Below are 24,017 nucleotides of genomic sequence, written 5' to 3'. Positions count from 1 at the left end.
GGCGGTGCGCAGGCAGGTTCCGGCACGCGTAGCTGCACGCCGGAGATCTGCAACAGGAGAGCGTTCTGCCTGCTCGTGTGTGCGGCTGGATTTCCAGCCCTGGGCCTTTGCCATGGGGCCGGCTTGGTGCGGGGGGGAGACAAAGCAAGCCCCGCACTTGGGAGCTGGTGTGGTCCCGATCCTTTGTTTTCTCGTACCAATATTGCACTGCAGTAACATGATAAGGTCAATGACTTGAAAACTCAAGTGAGGTGACGTTTGCCCCCAGACATTTGGATACCGGCTGAAATGACTTCCAATTTATTTTGCTCTCTGTATTTGCGTTGTGTTTCTACATTCTCATTTTCAACTCCTTGCCCTTCCACATGATCCACAACATGCATTTGGGTCAATTAGCGCTCCCTAATAAACCACTGGTAGCCAAAGGTATGTGGATGTCTTGGGGGTAACTATAACAAAGTTATCCCACAACTTCCTTGCCTTATGGCTGCAGCATTAGCATACGCAACTCTGGACTGTCTGTGTGAACCTGTGCACACTCCTACGAGTCCCAGGGATTCAGGAACACGTCTAAGGGAGATGGGTAAAAGAAAAAAACCCACTTTGTACCTTTTGTGACATGTGTATTGGACAAATAAAGTTATATTGGACAGATGTGTGGATTTTTTTCAGCTGTGCTGATGTGCCTTTACTGATACTCATGTATTTTGAACAAAAAGAAAGCTCATTTGACTTGTTATTTCATATAGAGACATCAACCACAATGTTTTGTACTAGTTAGACTTTTTATAAATTTCAAATAAAGTGTGGTTCTACACAGGTCAGAATGGCCTAATTACAGAAAGTTCATTTGCACACTTTTTTCTTGTAATAAATTCATACATTCTGTCTTGACTGGAAAAAAAGGACAGGTAATCCTGTGCTCTTTTCCTGTCTGATTATCTCTCATCAGTCACAATATACAAATACATCATTATCAACACCATGGAAAATATGTAAGAAAAAACAAACTGTACCAATTCTCAGCTGGGGAAAGGAAATCTTAGCAGCTATTTCAGCTCCAGCTGCAAGAAGAAATACACAATTTGGCTCTTTTTTTCTTATTATTCTTAAATATTTCTAATCATATATATATTTGAAGTCAGGCTTTAAGTATTTTTGGAAAGCAAGCCTTTCTCATACCCAATCCTGTCTGAAATCTCAGAGTCTAAGAAATAATGGATAATAAAATGGCTTTTCATCACACACACAACCAGAACATAAGACACACGCACAGCTTTGTTCTCCCTGGCAAGAAAAGCCAGCGTTCAGACTTGGTTTGGCCGCAGCCGTTTATGATCAAGACAACGACCGTGGGTCTGATTCTCCACTCAGTGGGGTTAGATGTGAGAGAGGGAGAGGATCAGGCCTGATTACATTTTGGCCTGGTTTATTAGAAAAGCAAGACTTACGTATCACGGCAACTGCCTGTCTACCTGTCTGTCATCGCCGCCAGTCAGGAAGGAGTCTGGTGCCCAGCTACACGCGACCGCGCAGAGGGCAGAGTCAAGGATGTGAAGCTTCCGCAAGTTTCACAGAAGATGGCAGCAGAGCCGAGGGAGGAGACCCAAGTCAAAGCTTCATCCCAAGGGCAGGACTCGCCGGTCAAGCAGCAAGGGCAGAGTGCTCAACCACGAGCGCTGCTACAGCATAGGTTTACCTTGGACCTTGTCTGTTCTACAACTGCAACTTAGTGGCAACCATTTGTTTTAAATGACTTTCTGGTCACTAGATCATCTTCAAACAACACTGAAATGAAATCCGTATTTGGAAAGGATGATTTTTGGGTCCATCTGCCTGAAAATGATGGTGTCAAAGACCGACATGCAGAATAAGTTTACCTTAACGTACACGTTAGTCTTGCTGGACATTACCAAATCATACTCTAGACTGTACATGGGGAGTCATTCCCTTAATTATCACCTTGCTTGAGAGAATACAATAATTAAAAGACTATCCTGTCTACCATTAAAAAAAAAAAGTCATCAAACCCCATTTTGTCTCATCAGCAAAGCCAGAAGGTTGCTTCTTGTTGGCTGCTCTCAGACTTGTCAGCAGCCTGATCTGTCATTGAACTTCATTCTTTAAAAAAGCAACCCCAGCCGTGTGGCACCGTCTCGCGTCCATTCGCACGGCAGGCATCAGCCAGGCAGAGGCCCTGGTTCCTCCCCAGCAGCAGCTGCCTCGGGCGCAGCATGGTCTGAGTTTGGAACGTGGAGACAGAAACAGGCAGCTGCCTTTGGCTCGCCAGCGCTGCAGGAAGGGTAAAGACACAGTTAATGGCTGTAGGCTCCCTGCTCAGGTTCAGTAGTGTCTGAGGATAGCTGTGATCCAGCCAGCTCCCAAAGACCGCTGAAATCAGAGTGCTGTGCCACTGCTGCGCACAGCCACGGGGCAGTGAGTTACGTGCCACACATGCATGGTGCAGGAGTGACTCAAACTTTGGTCAAACAGGCTAAAACATGAGATTTTGCAAAATAAATAAATATTGTTTTCAAAAGCAAAGTAGGGAGGAGAATTGTTAGAATCCAGCCCATACCTTTGCAGTTGTCATGACGAGATGGTGAGTTGGGAGAGAGGAGACACTTCTGCAGCAATCCTCTTCCCTGCTCCAGCGCTGGACTGCCCCACAGGATGCCACCACTGACACTCATGGAGGGCACAGAGGGACATGTGGGGTTAAATGCTTTGCTCTCCCCTGGAGGGTTTCCAATTTTTGCATAGATGCTAAAATTTAGCATCAGAATTCAACACGTGGGAAATCCAATAGCTCCTATTTTACATGAAGATATCGAGGCACGAGGGGATGTAGGACGAGCACACTGTCACCCTGCACGCAGCAGAGGTAGGAAATGGACTGACAATACCTGATTTTCCATCTTCAGTTCAGACAGAGACTTCCCACTGCCATTTCACCGTTAGAATGAGATTCCTCCAGAGAAGCTCCAAAGTGCAGGTTTACATCTTTCCATCCGTCAGCAATGTCACAAATCCTAGTTTTGGCAGTTTCATATACCCAGGGTAACCCTTCCCCATCTCTCTCTCTCTCACACACACACAAGCTTACTATATTTATTAATGTGCAATCAAAGCTCCCTACCCCTTTCCTCTCCTCTGCTTAGGCCAGGGGTAGACAGAAGCACTGTTATCAGGCTGTGCAAAAATTACTGAAAGTAATACAGAAATCAAAATTAAGTCATTTTAGGGAGAGGATAAAATAATTGCACTACAAGAAAACATCACTGCATATTCCCTTGAGGGGCTGAAGGGAATCAATTCTTCCCTCAAGATGCTCATAACTACAGTAGACTACCAGGATTTGTGGTCCTGAGAGGCTATGTGTCATTTTTAAGGTAAATGACTAGCACAAAACAGACAAGCTCTTATCTCTGTAGGACAAAACTAGCTTCTAAAAAGGTACAGAACTCTCAGGTCCTTTAGTCATGAACCAAAACCACCAGAAATCACACAGTTTAGATATTGAGGGTTAGAATAACCATGGGAATTAACCGCCACAATGCAACTCATAATTAACTGATATGCCTTCATAAGCAAACAAAATCTGAATAAGCCTTCACCTACTCCAAGGGTTTTCCTTGAGTGGGACTATCTACCTGCTTCACAGCTATCCTGACTCACACACTAAGATATTTGCAATGCCAGCCTCCACTGAGACACAAAGAAAAACATTTGGGTCCCTGCAAAGATGATAGCAGAAATGATACAGACTCCTACTGTTTTGCTCAGAGGCTCAATTACTGAAGGTTTTGGTTTTGCTTCATCTCCATTTTTAGTGCTTTCGTCCCCTTTGTTATTTACATAGAGCACCACTAGTCTCAAGGTTAAACAAAAAAATCCCTAATAGTGAAAGCAAATCGCTCACTCTTGAGCTTCTAGGGTCATTTTTACCAGGGTGATCTTTGCCTGTTTGCAACCCTTAGTGAATACTTCTCTTTACTAAAGTATTAGCAGCTTTTGTGGGACCTAAGACCCAATTACCATCAAAATGCCTTCATGCCTTAATAGCTGCTCTGAAGGAGCTAATGGCTTATATAGGAATAATAACATCTGCAATCACTTTATATTATACCTTACATCCTTATGTGGCAGAGATTTGGTACAGTCCTTTAATCAAATGTCCTGGAAATAAGTATTTAACAACAACACTTTATCCACGCATTAATGCTCACTGCCTATTTGCAATGCTTAAATATATTCCAAATGGGGGATGAAATGTATCTACTCCATAGCCCAGCACACAAAGAAAGCATGCAGTCTACTCAAACATAGGACATTAAATGGCATTCAATTGAATTCTCGGCACCAAATGCAAAGGATTGTGATCCAGCAACCACAGACTGCAGAGAGGGCAGAGGAATGACTTATGTTGTAAAAAGAGTTCAAAATGTTCTTTGTCACAGTAGCTGTCACACGTCTTTGCTTCCCTGCTAAGCCCTGCACCTCCACCTCATAGCCAGGCGTTGCCATCTGCATCATTCCAACATAATGCTGTATGCAGCAGGTCGGTCGCTGTGCCGTTGCGAAAGTAGTCATGCTATTGCTGCGCAAAGCCTCTCTGATGGTCCAAGTCAGAAGTTGCCTTTCCACAGCCATCCTAAAATGGGATGGTTTTGGTGTTGACCATCAGCAAAAAGGGCACGTTTGTGATGTATCAGCTGGAATTAAGGAGGGGGAAGGCACAGCCAGAGGCAAGCAAATGGAATAACCTCCAGGCGACCCCATGACAGAGCAAGAACTCGTAACCACGCATGTGTCCCTCTGCAGTAACTCGGTGTTCGAGCAAAGTTGCCAAAAGGTGCGTGCATAGTAACTCTTCAGCTCTGCTGTCGACCTAATTTAGGCCACATCTTCTGAAACAGTTTGATAATCAATGCGAGAAGCATTTTTCTCCTCTAATACTGAAGGTGGGTTTTGATGCTTTCTGGATGTTTAATGCTCCTTTTGAGTTTGTTTTTCCCAGCTTGCCAGGTAGACAGCACAGTTCTCATCTGTTCATGCTGATAAAGTTTTAGTGAATTATGAACCTTAGAGCTTGTGAGAAAGGCAACTTTGATCCAGTGTCCACCCAAAATAAACAGAGATGGATGGGGTCCTGAGGAAGGCTGGTCCTGCTGTTCAGCTGCCAGCCCTCTGTTCTGCTGCGAAGCTTTTGGCCACCTCGCTCTCCTTGGTGTCTGAATCTACTGAAGCCGTACTGCAGGAATCATTGTACATGTCTGAAAAGGAGGACAACGGGCATTGTCACTACAATACATCTAAAGGATTTCCCATCTACAGTCTTGAGGTTCTTTGCTAAAAGCCTGAAATAAAATAAAAAATAAATAATCACAATTCTACTGCTCTTCTAATTCCTTCACTGAAGGCAAGACAGGCTCTTTTGGCATGTAACTAACCGTAACGTGTGTGTGGCTTTATTTTTCTTTTGAAGCGTTAGACATGCCAAAGAAATGAGAGGCATAGCTAGGCACGGAGGATGAAGATGGAGCTGACCTCCTGTGGAGGTGAAGGAGCAGCAGTTACCAAACTCCCTTTAAACCACAACAAAGAATCCTGGTTAACTTTCAAAAAGGTTTTTCTCCACTTTAACAAACTGACCAAAAAAAAAAAGTCAAAAGAAACCAGTAACTCGGAATAAAATGCTGGTAGCTCTCTATCGCAGGTCCCCAGGGAATGGCTGAGCCAGATTTTGCTTCTGTTACCAGAAGAAAAGCAGGACACATTTTGGTAAATTATATTCAAGGATGGGCAAAAATTAATCTAAAATTGTAAACCTTTGATCTGCAGAGTTGCTGAGATTGAGCTTTTCCAGTGCAGCCTGTTTGGGTGTTAAGTCAGAACCAAAGCTGAAGAAAGGATGACTTTTAGTGCTGGTTTGGCTGAAATCTCGCCAGAGCAGCCCTTCCTCCAGCCTTTGGAGCGAGCAGTGAAATCTGATGAAAGCAGTAATGGATCATGAGATTTTACTGTTTTCAAACCTGGACCAGAACACCAGCCCTGATGCTGTACTAAATCCAAACGCTACCCGTGTCATGATGAAAGCTACCCTGCAGCTACAACATGCTTGGGCTAGCTGTAAAGTAGCCAGCCTGGGGACTGGTAGCCACAGGAGTTTGGTGGGAGATTCAAGTTCTGCCCAGGAAGGGGAAACAAATTAAACCATGCCAAGGTAAGCTGCTGTGCCTAACTAGCTCTGACACCCACGGCACCAAGTTTCAGGCTAGCTCAGCTGCGTCACCAGAGACTGCAGCACAGACATACACTCAGGCCAAGTACTTTAATACAGAAAGTGCACTGTTTATCACATTTTTTTTTAATCACATCCTTTTGGGGGGAGGAGGGGACGGGAAAGAAACGTCAGTAACACATTTTCTCTATTACCTGCATTGCTGTTCTTTATAATGCTGTTACTGTCCCCCTCTGCTGGCTGCAATATACTGGAAGGAACCCATTCGCTTTTCTCGGAGACTAGTTTCTTCACTAACCTGAAATTCAGAGAACAGTCAGTGAATTTCCCTACGTTCCCTTTCCCTGGGTTGTGTTTCTTAGAGGTGCATGTTGGGCAGCTACTTCCTAAACTAAGGAAGAAGAGAAGCTGTGGATGCCCCATCCCTGGCAGTGTTCAAGGCCAGGTTGGATGAGGCTTTGGGCAACCTGGTCTAGTGGAGGGTGTCCCTGCCCATGGCAGGGGTTTGGAACTAGATGGGCTTTCAGGTCCCTTCCAACCCAAACCATTCTGTGATTCTAAGGCAGAGGACCCAGGGCAGTCCTACAGGCAGCCGGTGACTAAGTTTCAGCAGTCCCAGATGGTGACCCAAGATCAAGCTCACTTGCAAGCAGACCGTGTGACAAGGAACCAGTGGCCTTGGCCTGTGTTTGAAACCCTGGGCCAAACTCAGAGCTGAAGAAAATGAGTCTTTCATATTTTCCATGCTCCTTCCTGTAAATACCATCCAGGGTGGATGGGTTTAGTTTACTTCCCACCTACTTCACCCTATGGGACTTGCTGCCTTCTCAGCTGCATGTCAGTTCTGAGTGAAGGGTCTGACTGCACAGGCACTTCAAGGAGATCAGATCTTCTTCCTCCAAATTACCCATGGAAGGAGAAGTCAGATGTCCAGCCAGGTCTGTTCCTAACACTCGCTTGTCAGCAAGAGAGAATAAATACACCAAAATGTATGCGAGCTCAAGGGGGGCAGATTCATTCCACTTTGTCAATCATGTCTTATATCTAAGCCTTTGGGGCTAAAGATGCTCTCTGGTTCACTGCTGCAGCTCGGTGGAAGGCATGGGGATTTTACTGATGTATCCTATGGGAAGGTGCTGCCTTTGACAGTTGTCCTTCTGGCTAGAAGGTGTCAAAAGCCAAATATTCCTCTCCATTTCCTTTACGCAAACTTCTGTCCTCTTAATCCTCATGTCACAAGACTTGTGGAATGAAAGCCAACCAAGTGGAATTAACCAACGCTGCTTGTACGATCATGCCTCCCGCTGCCTCTTTCACATTGTGGTCAATGGCGTGAGTGGATTTGGACTGATTTTGAAGAGGCTTTGACATTCTTCTGAATATTTTCCATCTTTTCCCGGAGGTTATGGCTGTTCTACCTGTTAAATTCTGTCTCTCTGTTGTACTCACCATTGACCGTTCTCTCCTTCCTGCACAAACTGCACTAAATCTCCATCCTCAAGTGTAAGAGAATCCGGGAAACAGCTGTCAAAACTGCCTTCTACCCGAAAAAGATTGGTCCCCTAAAACAAATGAAACAATGCACCAGAAATACAGTTACTATGGATGAAAGAACACTGCGCAAGAGAGAGTGAGTTTAGTTAAACACTGAATTAGGGATTTCAAGCTGGCAGAGATTTCTTCTGTAGGGAATTGTGTCGCTTTTGATTCCTTTTATTGTGCCCAGGTTAAATATTATTCAAATTTAGGACAGAACTGTGCTGTGCATTCAGGCTTTAGAATTAACCAGCCGGCCATTATTCTGATAAAGAAACTGAGTTTCTGACACCAGGTTAAGTTATCTGGAAAAGTCTGAAATTACTTTTTTAAAGGGTCAGAATTTTCCATCACTTTTGTAATAGGTAAAGCTACAGCTTACAAGTAAGGGTGACTTTTTACGGTCCTGATCCTGATCAACAAAATAGTACTGGAATAATCTCCCAACACCCCAGATCAAATTCCCATCTTCTGTATTCCCCAACATCCATGAGTTTAAGGCTGGTATGAACCCAAACTTTGCAGGTTAAATCATGATCTTCAGAGAAGAGGAGATTGCACTGGGAAAGGGCAGCGTAATTTGAAAAAGGAATTACATTGTTAGGGTTCGTCTCTTCCTCCAAGTCAGAAGAGTTGGAGAGTTCATCTGTGCTGGAGGGGATGGCTTCGAAATCTTCAAATGTGTCTAGAGATGGCATTTGCCTGCTGGGCCAACCTTTTCAAAGGAGATAAACAAAAAAGAGTTAGCTATCAGTCATTAGCCTCGTTCAGACTCAGTCTTTTAAAATTAAATGTCATAGGTTCACTTCCCAGTATTCCACTTACTGAATTGCTTGTACCTTTTTACAACTTGTTCCCTGATCTTGCCATAAAAATTACATTGCAGCCATTATCCCGTCTCTGAAAACCTGTACCACTTGCTGTCATTTGTGGGAGGGAAGATTGCGTGGCCACAGTGTGCATGCCCATCAATACCTCGAGTGTTTAGCATTGCTAAATCTCTTTAGTTCAGGAGGTACAAAAAGCAAGGACCAGCAATATTTCTGCGGAGTGAGTGCTGTAGCAAATGATAACTTTTGCTGATGTGACTTTCAGAAGGCCATGCTCATTCAGTTTGCAGCTTACCTCAACAAGTTTATCTATAAATTGAAGTCCAAAGCCATTGAATTTTGGTTGACTTATCTCCATCTCACCCCAAGGTGATATTACCACTTGAACAACTTTTACAAATCTATACCCTGGAGCAGGCTGGAAGCGCAGGGAAGGGATGGAGTAAACAACAAGGCACAAAGACAACAAGACCTTGGTGGTAGGTAGAGAAGATCTCATTAATATTTCTGCTGTTAGCAGTTTTAGTGCATGATTTGCACTCAAAATCACCCCAGCCCAGTGAAAGACACCCAATGAGAGATTTCCAGCCCAAGCGCAACAGCAGTCTTTACCTACAAAGGCATGCCCAGAGGATGTGTCCTGAGGGAAATCCAGGCTGAGCCTTATAAGACCTGCCTGCTTGAGGCTCCCATGATGGAAAAGTAACTCAGCCTCTTCTGTACAGATGCCAGTCATGGTCTAACCTTCCTTCACACTTGATGCCCATCCCTTTTCTGACAGGGATGACTACAGTCCAGCTAGGAGGAAACAGACTTTGCATCTACCAAGGGATTCCGTAGCCCTGACAGATACAAGCTGAATGGAGTCAGTCAAATCACCATGTGCCTTCCTACTTAGTGTACCTGCTCTGCATTAGCTGATTCACAGGGACTTGGGCTGAGCACTGAATCAAGTGTTTTACAGCCGGTGAGCCATTGCTCTCAACAAGGCAAAGCAGTGCTCCGACAAAAGGCACGGAGACAGATGCTCGTGCAGTGGGATTTGCATAACCCAGCACTCACAACCCACAGCAAAGCCTGGCCCGAGACAATACGGCCAGGGAGTTCAGGCAGTAAACAGAAAAGCAATCTGGTCTGGCAGATATAGGTTTATTAATTGATTTATTTAACCCCTCCCCATTTGCATCCTCCCTGCTACAGACACTGGTTAGTGCAACATGGGGTCATGCAGCTCTGCACCCCTTCTCCTTCCTCCTGTTACGCAGGCGCTGTGACCTTCTTCCACCAGGGCAGCATCCCCAGTTATAACCCTGCAGGTATGGCTAGGTCATCCATGCTTTTCAACGTGTAAACTAGCCTCTGAAGTGGCAGTCGTGCTGGGTTGTGAGTGTCCCTGCCAAGGCCTATACCAACAGACTTTTGAGATGGAAGAGACAATTTCATTTACAGACCATGCAGCATACAGAACTGGACCCCGTATTCTGTATCGGTTGAATCACACCAGCAAAATACTAGCAAAATACTGTCTAAATGTACAAGAATACGTTGATGCTAATTAGCTTCAAACCGCTACAGCAATTTTAGTTCATATTCACAGGGTGGGCTACAAAACCAAAAGAAAAAGATATCCCCCTTAGACGAATCTTCGGTAATCTCTTGCCGTTGTTATTTGTAGAAAACATCCCAGGCAGAAACTTAAACAGCAAAGATTCCTTACAAATACATGCATCAGCCTTCCTCTTCCATACAAATTGCTATTCTAATTTCAGAAAGAAATAGCCTAAGTTTTACGTACTTAATTCGAGCTATAAAATAACACAGATCCAATTTTGAGCTCTCTGACATCAATTAAAAGAATTATTTTCAGCTGTGCCTGACCTACACAAAACCAGAATCTGGGACATTGTTTCTAAACCTGCTAGTGATCCAAGCTTGTTCTTTCATTGCTTTCACGGGAAATAATGTTCATGAAAAGAGAAAAATCTTTTCAAGTTAAAGAAAGTAAATATTATCATAAATTTATAGTACGCTCTCAATTTGAGGTGATAAATGTTTTAATTTTGTTTACCTGTCTGTGAAGCAGATCTAGGTACGGGTCTCGTGGTGGAACCGGTATTACATTTAGTCTGGGCCAATATGGTGTTCTCAAAAGCATCTGTGACAGGAAGTACAATTTGTGTCTTCAAGGGGAAACAGTGACCAGACAACCAGTACAAAGTGAATTCCTGTATCACCTCTGCAACTGGTAGTTTCTTTAACAAGCAGGTGGACCGGTGTCCAACAGTTTAGAAGAGGAGACACATGACCAGCACAAATGAGTGAAAAGATAGCAGCATTCCACAGAAAAACTAAGGCTGAGAAGGACAGAGAACAGCCAAATGAATCAAACAGAAATATTGATGTTAATTAAGGAAACCGATTGCTGGGTGAACAGTGCAGTGTTCTATTTCACTACAGCTTCCTTACACATTTTTAACATATTTTCCTTGCAGCATTTCAAATCATTCTGTAGGCAGTGGTATATGATTTTGATGCCCATCCATACAGCAATGAAAGGGGACCAGGGAGGCTCTTCTTCCTAGCCAGAAATGAATGATTTCACTCTTGTTGAATGCAACGCAATTTTGTGGGGGAAGTTTTTATCTATGTACATCAAATCCTTTGTGTTATTAACTCTGTCAGAGCCCTGGCAATAGCAGCAATACCTTCTGGTAAAGGGACGATAATGTTCATTAAAGGAACTCAATCTGGTGAGGGATGTTGTGCAGTAGGACCGTGTTTTTAACCAGCGAGGATCAACTCAGCTCTATCCTACAGATAGTACTCGCACCTTGAAATAGCCCCACCTCTGCAGCCACATGGTATGCCACAGATCAGAAGTATCTGTCAGTGAGGAAGGTGAGGTATAAACACCACAGTTAGGGAAACTCAGCTGCTGGGTGCCAGGATGACTCCAAACATAGTACCAGGGGTCACTGGCAAAAGGAAATATTCTGCAAACAGCAAAAGTATTTCCTCTGCTGTGTCTGAATTGTTCCAGCCTCTCTGTTCCAGTCTCCTCTTCTGCTGGGAGTGACGTAGGAGATAGCTCTGATATGTCCCCAATGCCATCACTCACCTGGCCACCTGCCCTTTCTACCAAGGTTTTGTACAGAACAACACAGCCCTGAGACAGGATTCCTCAGCTTACATCTCCCTGCTCCCTGTCCTGCAGCAAGGGTACCCGACTGCTTGTGCCCCGCAAGGCAACGTGCTCTGGCAAATCCTCTTGTGAAGGGAAAAGCTGACAATGGATCTGGTGATCTTCCAGTAGCTGAGGAATAACTTCCCAGTTTAACTCTTTGGTACTGTTTTAATAAACAGTAATTGATGAATCTGCTGCAACAAACAGGTGGAAATTCTGCTGGGCCGAAATGAAACACTGCACCTTAAATGGATATTAATGCACAGTCTAGCCTCTTCTGTAGTCTTCATGCATATGGCTCCTGCTCCTCTTATTAGGTAGAGACACTAACAAGGGAAGAGGGGTGCAAGCAGCCAGACTGCAGGCGAAGGTGAAAAGTAGCCCCTTGGCTCCCTGCTGCTGCACTCTACGGAGTGAGGTAGAAGCCAGGCAGAAAATCCGGATCCAGATCACAGTCTAGAGCATTACTTCCCAAAACAGACAGAGAATTGGGGGTTTAATTTAGGCCCATCCCTAGGCGAAAGTTGGTAAATATAGCATGAGTGCAGGGGACAGGCAAGGGGGTGACAAGCTGTGTTTATCACAGTTAAAGAGATAAACCAACACCAAACCCCTAATGGACTCCAATGTTGTCTGCCAGCAGTGATGACATGTGAATTCAGTGAAAAATATCAAAAGATTGCCAAACAGGTTTTCATGCAGGATGGAAATACTCATACCTTCAAACCCCAGAGGAGTTGGGTCACTCTTTATTTCATGTCTCTTGACTTTAACTGCAGGAACAAGGGGACCTGTGTGAAGTTGCAGAGTCACAAGGCTGTAAATATTGTTAAAGTAGAAGCTTGCTTTCCCTAATACTTTCTGTTTCACCCAGAAAAATGACCAACCCCTAAATTCTAGGTGGTGAAAACAAACACTTCTGTGACGTGGATAGGAAACAGACCCCTTTTGCAAAAGACATAGCAATGTGTCTGCTTCAGGTTTCATAGGTGTTTTCTCTCACGCTTGTCCAGGAGATGGCACTACCGCAGGCAGACTCACCATCTCGGCTTCCTACCCATGAGGCTGCCAGGGAAGAGCCCACAAAACCCAACAGTTACGCTCCACAGAAGCGGAGGACATTCGTCACAGGTCCCCATACAGTGCTTCTCCTGCATCCTGACTCCACACGTGGTGGATGGGTGATGTGATGCAGCTGAACTGTTAGCAGTGAGGATCAGCACACAGCAGCATGACATAGCCTTGAATGCCAAACACCCCGGCTAGACCTGCACTTGGCTGATGCCAAGACAAGACTCACACTTCAGTTCTTTTATCATCTGACATATTTTCTTAAAGCAGATGCTGTAAATAAAACACTTCATTGAAAAGCACTGATTTTGTTTTCTAGCTTTTAAAATCATTACAAAAGTAGTTCTCAGCATTCCAAGAAATTGCCAGCAGTCTTGTGGCAGGCAGGATCCTAGGACAGGACTTTTTGACATGAAACTGTAACAAAGTTTGAATTTCATTGCAATTCACACATGCTGTCTTCAATAAACCACACTAAAGAACAACCCTTGGTTGCCCATTCTCTTTCTATATATGTGCTTCTTTCTGTTTCCCAGCTTAGGAAATCAATATTAGGAAGTAATTCAGTCTTCCCACAACCTAGTAACTGATCACGTATTTTTGAAGCTGTTGCCAAGGACAGAAAGCTATGAGAACCTCCTCTTCTGTGCTATGCCCATCATTTCCATATAGTGATGTTGTAGCGTTATGGTCTAAAGAGGTTGGCAAAAAAACATTGTCAGTAGCAGTAACACCACATCCTTCCTCTGCCGATAAATCCCACTGTGCTCTCATTTCATGACATCCTGGAAGGAGGTCATTTCAGATACCTATTGCTTCATTGCACAGTCGAGGATACGGTTCATATCCTTCACAACAATTTAGAATGCGCTAAGTACTGCGCAAGTACTGTGCAACCTTCTTCCTGACAAATATTTAGCAAAGATTTTTATACAAATGAATTCAGCCATTTTTCCTTCTATTTTGGTTTGTGAATTGCCCCACAAATCTTAAACTCACAAATCAGTTCCTCCACTTCATTCCAGAGACTGCCAAAAGACAATATATTCAGAATTTGATGTAAGACCATATGTTCTGTTTTCAAAAGTAACTCTGACATGTAGGCGTAGGTGCCTACAATCCTACTGATTTTCAACACAACCAGCTTGCCCAAATGCATGGGTTGCTTTTGAGTTTAAATGTAGGCACTAGTGCAATAACTTAAAGTAAATTTTGTAAAAGTGCCTTTTCTCAAAATAATTACAGCTTAAAAATAAAACTTTTGTAAGTTTCCACATGAACTGCATAGATTTCAGTGCATTCTGGGCACCTAGCTCCCTTATACGTGTCTGAAAATTTCCTTGCAATGACAATTTCTAATCAAAACTGTGATTATGCTAAATAAGCTTAAAATTGGCATCTCTTGCTACTCCATTTTTGGCTTGATTTCAGGCTTTCTTACCATCTGATGTCTGCTACACGACGAGGAGATTCTCTCCTCCTTGGAAGCAAAAGTCCTAAACAGCTTTAAGGAAACGGAGAAAGAATTCCTATTTAATTTCAGTTATTCCAAACCAGAGAAAAATTGGACACGTAACCCCACATCAGCCAAAAATTGATCCAGTTTCCATGGAAACCAGCACTGCTCTTTGAAGCCTATTGTGGGGAAATTGAGGAGAGTCGCTATATATGTTGGCAGCACACCTCGATATACATTCAAAATGCCTTGGCCTGCCTCCCTGCAGGTGTTATACTGGTCCTGACTCTTCTTCTGCTGGAACCTCCTGCATTTATAAAAATTGAGCCTGATGTACTCACTCTGTGAAGAGCATTTGGCAGTAAATGGATCAGTCAGCAGGAAGGGAGAAGGGAAGCTAAGCAAGCAGCATGACAGTACCTTTGGTCACAGCGGAAGCATTAACTGTGGTGCTGATGGAGGAGGCTAGGGAAAAGCGACGGGTAACTTCTCTTTCCTTAGATTCTGGATCTGGGAGAACAGACAGATGCAATGCAGGGCAGGATTAGAGGTTAATAAGCACTGAGGGTAAAAGATGTCCAAAGCAAAGCAGCAGCTGGAAAAGGGTAAATAAAAGGCGGGTTGCTCCTCTAAAACAGCCAGGAAAAATACCCTCAACAAAGTGAATAGCACAGAAAAGAGTTTATATGAACATATTTTTCCAAAGCAATTCCAATTGCACCAATTTTAATACTTCAGAAGGGAGATTTCTGCCAATTGATATTTGAGCAACCAACTAGTCTCAGTACAGCTACAAAACACAGAGAGATGAGCATGATGGTTAGAATGGGGAGTGAGTCTACAGATGAGGTTTGGATTATTTTAGACACTGAACTGCTTGTTCTGTGGTGACTGACCTGAAATTACACTGATAAACAAACATGAATGGGTTGGAGTTCACATTTGTCATTTCTAGAAGTTAATTGTGCCTATGCCTGAAAATGTTCTCTGAGCCTCCATCCTTACCAGTGCAAATCAGCTCGGAAAAGTGAAGGTGACAGAGCTTTTTTTTTGATTACTCCAGTTAGGATCCTGCCTTTTCTCAAAGTCCACTCAGGAATGAAGACACCACTTCCTCAGATTTCACTGTGAGATGTGAGTAGCATTTTTGACTCAAAATATTTCACAAAGAGATCAGAGGTGTAAATGGACTAACTGTCAGCTAGTTTCAGAGAGCACATGACGTTTCAAAACACGTCGAGGTCATTACGCAGCTCTTGAGAGATTGTGTCTACACATCTATGAGCACATCAATACATTTCTTGCACCTACCAACTACAGCAGCACCACTTAGGAGAAAATGTTGCTTGCTTACAAATATTTCAGGATTAACTTTTTAGTCTCTTCTGCTGAAAACACTCTAAGCATGTGCTGCATTACTCCAGTGAGTGTTTCCATCGAGACATGAGTAAAGCTGTTCATATGCTTCATATCTCAGTTTCAGTAAGATACTTGAACACTTAACTCTGCCAGGTCTCAACCTCCATTGAAAATGGTAGGAGAAATGGCTTTAAATATTCTGTTGAAGGTTTTCAGATTTGTCAAAAACTATTTGTGATTTTTGTGGTTTCATTTTTAAAATTATCAAAGAAACATTTATGTAAAAATTAAATAGTTGTTTCTATTTTCACTGAAAAACTTGCTGGGGTAGGTGAGTTATTTCACATAAAACTCTTTGTAGCACATGCTTATATGCTTTGCTGAATCTTAGCCCAGATGTTCCCAGATGGCACCTGTGTTTCAGAAAGACTTTTCTATTCCAATTACCTCCTTTCTCTAATCATGTCTATCTTCTTTTCTTTCTTTTTTTTTTTTCATGGCTAACTGGCATACAGCACTGGAGTAAAATAAATTTCAGGTGATTTTATATCTTATATTTTAAATATCCTGTGCAGAACTATACTACTGTGAAGATTTCCTTGCCAGGGATCTTAAAATTCTCTTTCCCATTCCTCATCTTCACATTTCCTTATTTTAATGTTCAGTCACGCAACATTTCTCTTTACTTTGTTTTTTCCATATTTCTGCCTAGTAAATGCCACATTCACTATATGTTTCAGTGGAGCCAAAATTAGCGTGACTGGTTGAACTGCAATTCCTATAATGTTTTATTATGCCAAAACATCAGGAAACCACGTTAGCTCCTTAAAATCTCAGTGCAATTTTAACTGTAGATTGGCTACTGTAAAAAGACTGTAAATTCTGTATCTGCCAATGTACTTCCTTATCAATTTACTCATAAAAGCACATGTATTCAAGTACACCCTTATTCACACCTCCTAAAAGGCTGAAGAAAAACGAGAAGTTAAACTCTGCTCTCAGTGATAATTACAATGGAATGGCGCCACATTTAGGCTGCTGCGACTGCCCTTATTAAAATACAAAGAAAATGTCACTTTATAATTATGATGTTGGGCTACATTTACACCACACAGCTCTTAGAAATCTTGTGCCAACTCCAAGGAATATGAGCTTGGCTCCGCAAATGCTGACCCAAGGGTGGGGGAGATGCAGAGCGCTACAAGTGTGGGTTTTCACGCACTTTGGTGCTGGTTCTGGTACGGCTGCCTTGGGGTCTCTGCACTGATGGTGTGCAGAATGGTAAAGTTTCTCCTCCAGACTCCTCCTCCTCCTCAGCATTTCTATGATCAAAACACCAAGGTGCTTATATACAATGTTTTCTACCCCGTCATATCCAGCCTGGGCAGACAGTTCAGCAATGCTCTGAGCATCTGTGCTCCACTGCCAGTTGATATCCATCAGGCAACCTTGTTTTCCCCCTAGTTATTTTATTATTTAAACCTTCCCTTTCCTGTGTCCTGGACATGAAGAGACACAGTGGATCTGAACCAAAGTATGCTCAGCGCAGTATGTTGTCTCCTGCCCCGGCCAGTAACAAATCCTTAGACAAAGGGGTCAAGAGCAGGACAAGCTTATTGCAGTAACTTCCCTGTTACCTTCTCACCGCTTCCAATCTGCCTTAACAGCCCATCCATCCAGTGCTAACACAGCTTTGTGTTGTCACTGCCTGCAGAAATGACCACGCTGCAAACCATCCAGCCTCTTTGCCAAGTGGTTTCCTCTAGGCCAGGACCAGATTAGTAACTGAACAGCACAACCAAGTGAAACGGGACGTTGTGTAAAGGTGTTTCACGGGAATCTCAAGTAACCAGACCCAGCAAGTCTTTGAGCTGAGAGTGCCTACAGCTTAGGGGGTATCAACTCCTCTGAACTCTGCTGTCTGGAACACTGAATACTATGCAAGACATTTCACATGACAAGAAGTTGTCACATAGAACAACTAAAGAGGCCCAAACCAAAATTGCAGATCCAAACTCACCTGAATTACAGCATTATCCTGCATTTCTGAAATCTGTATTTTGTAATTGATTTCCCCAAGTCACAGGATCTGAAAACCACTCCCCTTTTTGTATGGGAACTGGTTTGTGCATCTTGGATCTTACCACCAAGTGCAGCTTTAACCTTGCAGCCAGAATCTTATGGCTGCACTGGCTCTTGGTGTATTCTCATCCTCTTTATAAAATTGTCATTTAATGCTTCTGTATTTCTCCTTTTATTCTTTCATCTTCCTGCTTCCTCCTTTGATGCTCACCCTCTCCATCACTGCACACTAACCCTTTGTCTCACAGAAGAAATATCATTTATCAGAACAGGAGGAAAGCCATATAATAACAATAAAAACAGTAATTACATTATCTTTTCAGAAAGTGATTGTAAACCATCATTCAGTGTAATTTCTATTCGCATTCTTTCCTCTAAAGTCTCTTCCTTGTACAGCCATCACAGGAACACGCAAAGATCTCTACTCATGGATATTAAGCGTCTTCTAAACATTCATGCACAAAGACTCAGAACACACCATTTCACAGTGTCATATTACATCATCAAGTAGAAATGGCAATAAAGCCCAGATCTTCTGAATTCAGGTTCCCCAGTATAACCACTTGGCCATGGCTGAGCAACATTTGAAGAAACAAAGAGGTCCAACCAATGAACAATTTAACACGTGAAAACCTCATGTGGCACAACACAGAGATGATACTCTTCCCTTCAAGCCAGTAAATTGCTGAAAGACATTAGGTTGGTGGTTTAAAACAAGTTCACACTTTGGCCCTTGAGAGAAACTGGAAATAAACATTATTTGCACTGTGCACCAGTAAAAGACCCAACCAGGCAACTCAAAGTTTGCCTTGTCAACACTGCCGTGGGAGCAATTTTTGGTAACAGCGTCTTTGAGAAGAGGAGCCATATGTGTGCATCAGACAGGAGCATTTTGGTGAGATGTGGCAGCACCTTAGGAAATAGTGATGGATGGCACTATGGGATGGAGAGAACATTGTGGGAGTGCAGGAGACAGATGGCCAGAGACCAAATGCTGCGTGGGGTGATTTTACCTTTGGGTGGAGCTCTGCGGTTGGAAAGACCTTGCAATGTGAATCGCTTTCTAGCAAGCGCTGTGCGCTCAAGGTTAAGGCTGGTGGAAGCATCAACTAGGAGAGAGAGGGAGAGGGAAGAGAAATAAGGAAGGAAGGGTCAGCTGTTCAGCTTATGGGAAAGGAAAGGTTAGCACTGGATGACAACTAAAAATAAACAAATAGATTTTGATTCAGTTCAAGCCTGAGCAAGAGCTAATCAATTCGAAAGGTGACATGAGGTCAGGGTGATTAAACCAGCTGAGCCAAACAGAGCCCCTGGGTTGAGTTTGGCTCACTGAGTTTAAATGGAGAACAACAGCAAAACAAAACCAAACAAAACCAGGTGAAGGGATGTAGCTCTCATCAAAGGAAAATACAGGTTAGCAGCAAGCTCATTAAAAAGGATCTAGTGCCTTTGACTATGAAAACACAACATTGTGGTTGGAACAGCAAGGTTGTAGAGAGAAATAAGAGAAGCAGCCTTGCAGAGGCCATGTATGACAGAGCATTGCGAGCAGTCCCACTTCTGCTACCCAGTACTAGCACTAGGAGTCTGCCATCATCAGCCCAGTGGCTGATACGCTCTCAGCCTTACCTGCTGAAGTCTTTCCAGCAGCCTCCGATGCTGGCATATAGTCATGCATTTGACCTCATGATTTGCTGGGATGTAAGGAGTGCCACACCTGCAAAGCTTACATGCCAGGCTCCTACATGAATAAGCCAGCCATGCCTTTACAGAGATAAGTCACAGACGGATCTAGGTCCTAAGACTCTGGGTTTGAAAGATATTCAGTTACTCGCATTGCAGGAAACAGATGGACCTAGATCAAAGCCCCAGATCCATGCACTCGTGCCAAATTCTGCATCTGTCCCTTTCTTTGTGTGGGCAGGTAACACACAGAAGGTTTACAGCAAAGGAGCAGGAGAAGAGCCATGCGTCGGCTGCCTGGTTCTGTGCCTTAGGATTTAACAACTAGCTTTTTCCTCCTCTTTATTTCACACACTGCCAAGTGAAAATCATTAGAGGGACAAATGAAGACCAGAAGGTACAAAGGGAACATGAAGAGACAGTGAATCCACGCTGACGGCAAGCAACAGACAGACAAGCTGTGCTTCCAAAGGAAAGCGCATCCCATCACTTCCTGATTTGCAGCCAAGATAATCCAGGATCCAAGGTGCCTGCATGCATAGGTGGGCATGATGAACAGATTTCAACAACACATTAGTATTATGTCAGAGGGGTTCAGCTCCTTCTACTCAGTGGCCTGATGCCAGTGTTGGGCCAGGCATGTGCATCTGGTGAGGAACCGCTGCCGAGCGGCAGTTTCAGCTGTGGGGCTGGCCCACAGCGCACTGGGAAGCGTTTGGCTTTCAGACTGCCTGCGTTGGCCTAAGAGCCATTCCCTGCCATGGCTGCTCCCACTGCCAGGCAATCTTTTAAAGGTACTGTAGCTTATAAAGAATCCAGAAACTGGTATATAAAATGTACTTACTTTCTGTTTGCCTAGAGCAAGAAAATCCATAGTATTTCATTATCACAGAGTCATGTGGCAAGTATGACAGTGCATGTGTGTAGGGGGTGGGTTTATGTTAGTTCTTCAGCTATGCAATTACACCACTTCACTGAGGGACCCCATAGGATTTCCCAAGTCCCCACAGCTTCTCAGCACCAGCCAATCATTAGACACAGGTCTCTAAAGTTGACTCCACCTGAGTTATTTCAAACCTTTTCCTTCGTTCTGCAGGTATTCTAAATAAACCTGGAAACCATTTCCAAACATAATAAGGACTAGGTCCTGATGGGCAACAGGTCGAACATGAGCCTGCAATGCGCAATTGTGGCAAAGAAGGTCACCAGCATCCTGGGCTGCATGAGGCAGAGCCTTGCCAGCAGGTCCAGGGCGGTGATGCTTCCCCTCTACTCTGCACAAGTGAGACACACTTGGGGTGCTGTGTCCTGTCCTGGGCTCCCCAGTGCCAGGGAGACATGGACATATTTGAGTGAATCCAGTGAAAGGCCATGAAGATGATTAAGGGATTGCAGGAGCTGACTTGAGGAGAGAGTGAGACAGCTGGGATTGTTCAGCCTGGAGAAGAAAAGGCTCAGGGGGATCTTACCAAGTAAAGAAGATGGAGCCAGATGCTTCTCAGTGGAGCCCAGTGACAGGATGAGAGAGACAATGGGCACAAATTGAAATACGGGAAATTCAATTTTTTACTGTGAAGGTGGTTAAAGCCTGGGACAGCGTCCCCAAGGCAGCTGTGGAGTCACCATCCTTGGAGCTGTTCAGAACCCAACTGGACATGGCCCTGAGCAATTGCTCCAGCTGACCCCATGTTGAGCAGGGCAGTTCGACTACGTGGTCTCCAGAGGTTCCTGCAGGACTCGGGTCCCATATGGCTTCAAGTCAGTGAACGTACCACTCAGGTCCACACAAAACACTGGTTTATATGAAGGTAACTCAGTCACAGGCACTTAGGCATAAGAATAATGAAACTGAAATAGCTTGCCAATAGTGCCTTCCCCTTCTGTGGGAAAGAAAACTATTTTAAAATAATCTGTGTTCACATTAAGGCCATAGATATTGGGAGCAGTCCAGTCAGTAGGTGGCACAAAAGAGACAGTTTTGGCACAGCACCAGACCGCGCTGCAGACAGCACAGCCAGGATTCCTCTGCACCTTTGAAAGCGGGACCTAACCGTACATTTTTAAGGCGAGCTCAGCCCTGCAGAGTCCCAGCTAGAGATGCCTCACAGGGACACAAATTACAGTTTCAAGGGGGACATCTAGAGCCGGATAGCTCTTCCACTGGCTCTCTGCAGCCCAGGATGCAGAGGCATGCCCTGAATCCCACAGAGAGGAGCGGCTGACTCACTGCTCAGCTCTGCAGGAGCTGCCTCCCACCCGAGGATGAGGAGGCTCCGGCTGGGCGAGCAGGAACTGCGGCCAGAGCCCTGAGGAACCGGTCATGGGAAAGCAGAAGGAGGAAAATCAGCATATAGGGTGATCGCAGTTCCCACACACTTGTGTAAGCTGGACCAGTTAAAAAACATCAGTACTTTTCCTGGATTTTTTTTTTTAAAGGGGTTTATGAATTTCAAATGAAAGACTGCTTTTCAAATTTTTTTCAATTTAAAAAAGTTCATATTTTTTAAAAAGAAATTTTTACTGAAACAGGTTTTTAACATTGGATTTTTAAATGTAGGATCTATAACTTTCTCCCCAGAATGAAAATTTATTGCAATGAAAAATCTTTTGGTAAATAGCCTATTTTTCAAAGAAAAATTATTCCTTCTTTTTTTTTTTTCATCTCTATTTATAAAGGGGCCAGCTGTCATTTTAAGCCTGATTTGGACATTAATCTCTTAAGACCTTGCAATTTTCTTTTTTGTATTATTAGAATAGTCTGCTCTAACATTTCAAAATACTACCTAAAAGAGAAACTGCTGTTGAAAGACTTTCTGTTCCTGCTACTGCCAGATGAGATTCAGTTTCTTTTCAGTGTTCACTTTAACCTACATTGTATAGAATATATCTATTGTATTTATGGCCTCAAATAATGGAGGGGCTTTCTGTAAGCGTAGGTACATTTATTTACTATACACTAGAGGGGAACCTATACACACAGGATGCAAAAAAATCTCTTTGACCTAAAGCAAGGAAATTAGCTAGCAAAGTCCATAGACAATCTTAAAATTAAATATAGCTAGAAACCAACTTAGCCAGGATATAGAAGGTTAAAATACGCATACTATTGCCCCCCAAATTCTATTTTTAAAAAACACAAGTTGTATAAAGAGCATTGTAATGCATCAAAACTCAGACTTAAAAAATCCTAAACTGATAATGCTTTTTGGTGTTCAAGAAAGTTTTATGGTACAGTCACTCAGCTTTGTAGCACTGGTTTTTTTGATGCTGGGTTTAAACAACATACATTTAAAGTATCCTCATCAAACTCCACAAATGGGTGTGCAAAAATAAAAATACTACCCTTTGGAAGCAAAAAGCTCTGTCTCAGAACTCCTACCTCTCTTTTGTCTGGCGCTGGGACTGGAATTCCTGTTTTTATTGTTAGATGCTTCCACATTTGATGTCTCGGATTTGTTTTCATATATACTCGATGACTTCCTGCTATACCTTTGGACAAAAGAAATATAAAAATAGTTACATTCCCGCTTGATACATATCAGAGCACTGAGCTCTAAGCACTCTTTTTTCACCCTCAGATATGGAAGCCTAAGGAACAAAGGGCACGTATTAAAATTCTGTGTGCCATAAAAGTCTGCATCTGTGCAGGTACGTATGGTGGAAAAAAACATTCTAGCCCCTGCCTCCTTTCCACACCACACAGCAAGGGACGAGCTTAGTGAGAGCTGAGAATAGAGGGACAAGCTGGTTGTCGGCACAAGCTCTTTTTGCAAGTCCAACGGATTTGGAAGGAAGGAGTGGGAAACCAGGTTAGAAAAGAGGACACCAGTTTTCCATCCTTTGCAGCATGAGTATATTTGACTCCAGGAGAGAAATGGCTACTGGATGGTCATGTACAGGTCATACCATGCGTAGAGGAACATACAGATTCCACTGGCTTCAGGATCCCCCAACTTCTGTTACTTCTGCTCCTTGAAAACGTGAATCCAAGTGGGATATTCCTGTCTACAGCTGAACCACAGATGAGGGGATCCATCTTGCCAGGTTTACACAGGTACCCACCTTGTCGTCTGTAATGTGAATGACCCCCCTGGCCCAGGTTTGTAGGGCACTGAGCTGCGAGGTTTTTTCATGGTTCTTATCCTCATTGTTTTGCAAATGTCTGGTGGTTGAGTTTGACTGTTATCTTTGGCAGAATGGTCCACACATTTCATTGTATCTACACACTTGAAATACTCTTTCCCAAAATGCTCGTTATTAACATGTATCAGCAATTACATTGCTGTTTGCAATCAGATATGAACTGTTATACTTAACATTCATAGGGTTTGTCTTGCTGTAAGGGAACGTCCAAGATATCATTAAAAACTTAAAAACACTTGGAATACTAGAGATTTGTGAATACCTTTTATAACTACAAGGCAGCCTGGGACTCACTGCTTTGTATTTGAACCTCTGACCTGTTTCTGACAGAACCTTAACAGAGGTCTCTGTTACCTCCTGTACTAAATCAAAATGTGATTTTGCAGCCTGATGTCAGGTACAAAGTGAGGCTCAAAGTAAATATGGGAA

General features: G+C 43.4%; 1 protein-coding gene across 14 annotated transcripts in view; it reads right to left on the bottom strand.

The window, feature by feature from the left end:
• Positions 1 to 13: 13 nt before the first annotated feature.
• MCF2L2 (MCF.2 cell line derived transforming sequence-like 2) overlaps positions 14 to 24,017 on the bottom strand; it is a 178,992-nt gene continuing 154,988 nt past the window's right edge. For 6 of the 14 annotated variants that reach the window (XM_054835046.1, XM_054835045.1, XM_054835044.1 and 3 more), the window contains 9 exons: positions 22,825 to 22,934; positions 18,776 to 18,871; positions 14,742 to 14,831; positions 12,514 to 12,585; positions 10,679 to 10,765; positions 8,377 to 8,495; positions 7,694 to 7,806; positions 6,439 to 6,542; positions 15 to 5,276 (listed from right to left, as the gene is read on the bottom strand). In XM_054835046.1, the coding sequence (XP_054691021.1) occupies positions 5,176 to 5,276; positions 6,439 to 6,542; positions 7,694 to 7,806; positions 8,377 to 8,495; positions 10,679 to 10,765; positions 12,514 to 12,585; positions 14,742 to 14,831; positions 18,776 to 18,871; positions 22,825 to 22,934 (892 nt within the window). In that variant the 3' untranslated portion in view covers positions 15 to 5,175. Of the gene's footprint in view, positions 5,277 to 6,438; positions 6,543 to 7,693; positions 7,807 to 8,376; positions 8,496 to 10,678; positions 10,766 to 12,513; positions 12,586 to 14,741; positions 14,832 to 18,775; positions 18,872 to 22,824; positions 22,935 to 24,017 lie in introns of all 14 variants that reach the window. The other 8 variants (XR_008578250.1, XM_054835047.1, XM_054835054.1 and 5 more) reach the window with 8 other exon arrangements.

The sequence above is a fragment of the Grus americana genome, chromosome 9, assembly GCF_028858705.1.
Source record: "Grus americana isolate bGruAme1 chromosome 9, bGruAme1.mat, whole genome shotgun sequence".
In the NCBI taxonomy this organism is placed as follows: Eukaryota; Metazoa; Chordata; class Aves; order Gruiformes; family Gruidae; genus Grus; species Grus americana.
Note: the sequence above shows the minus strand (reverse complement) of the source record. Positions and strands in the feature narration are given on the sequence as shown.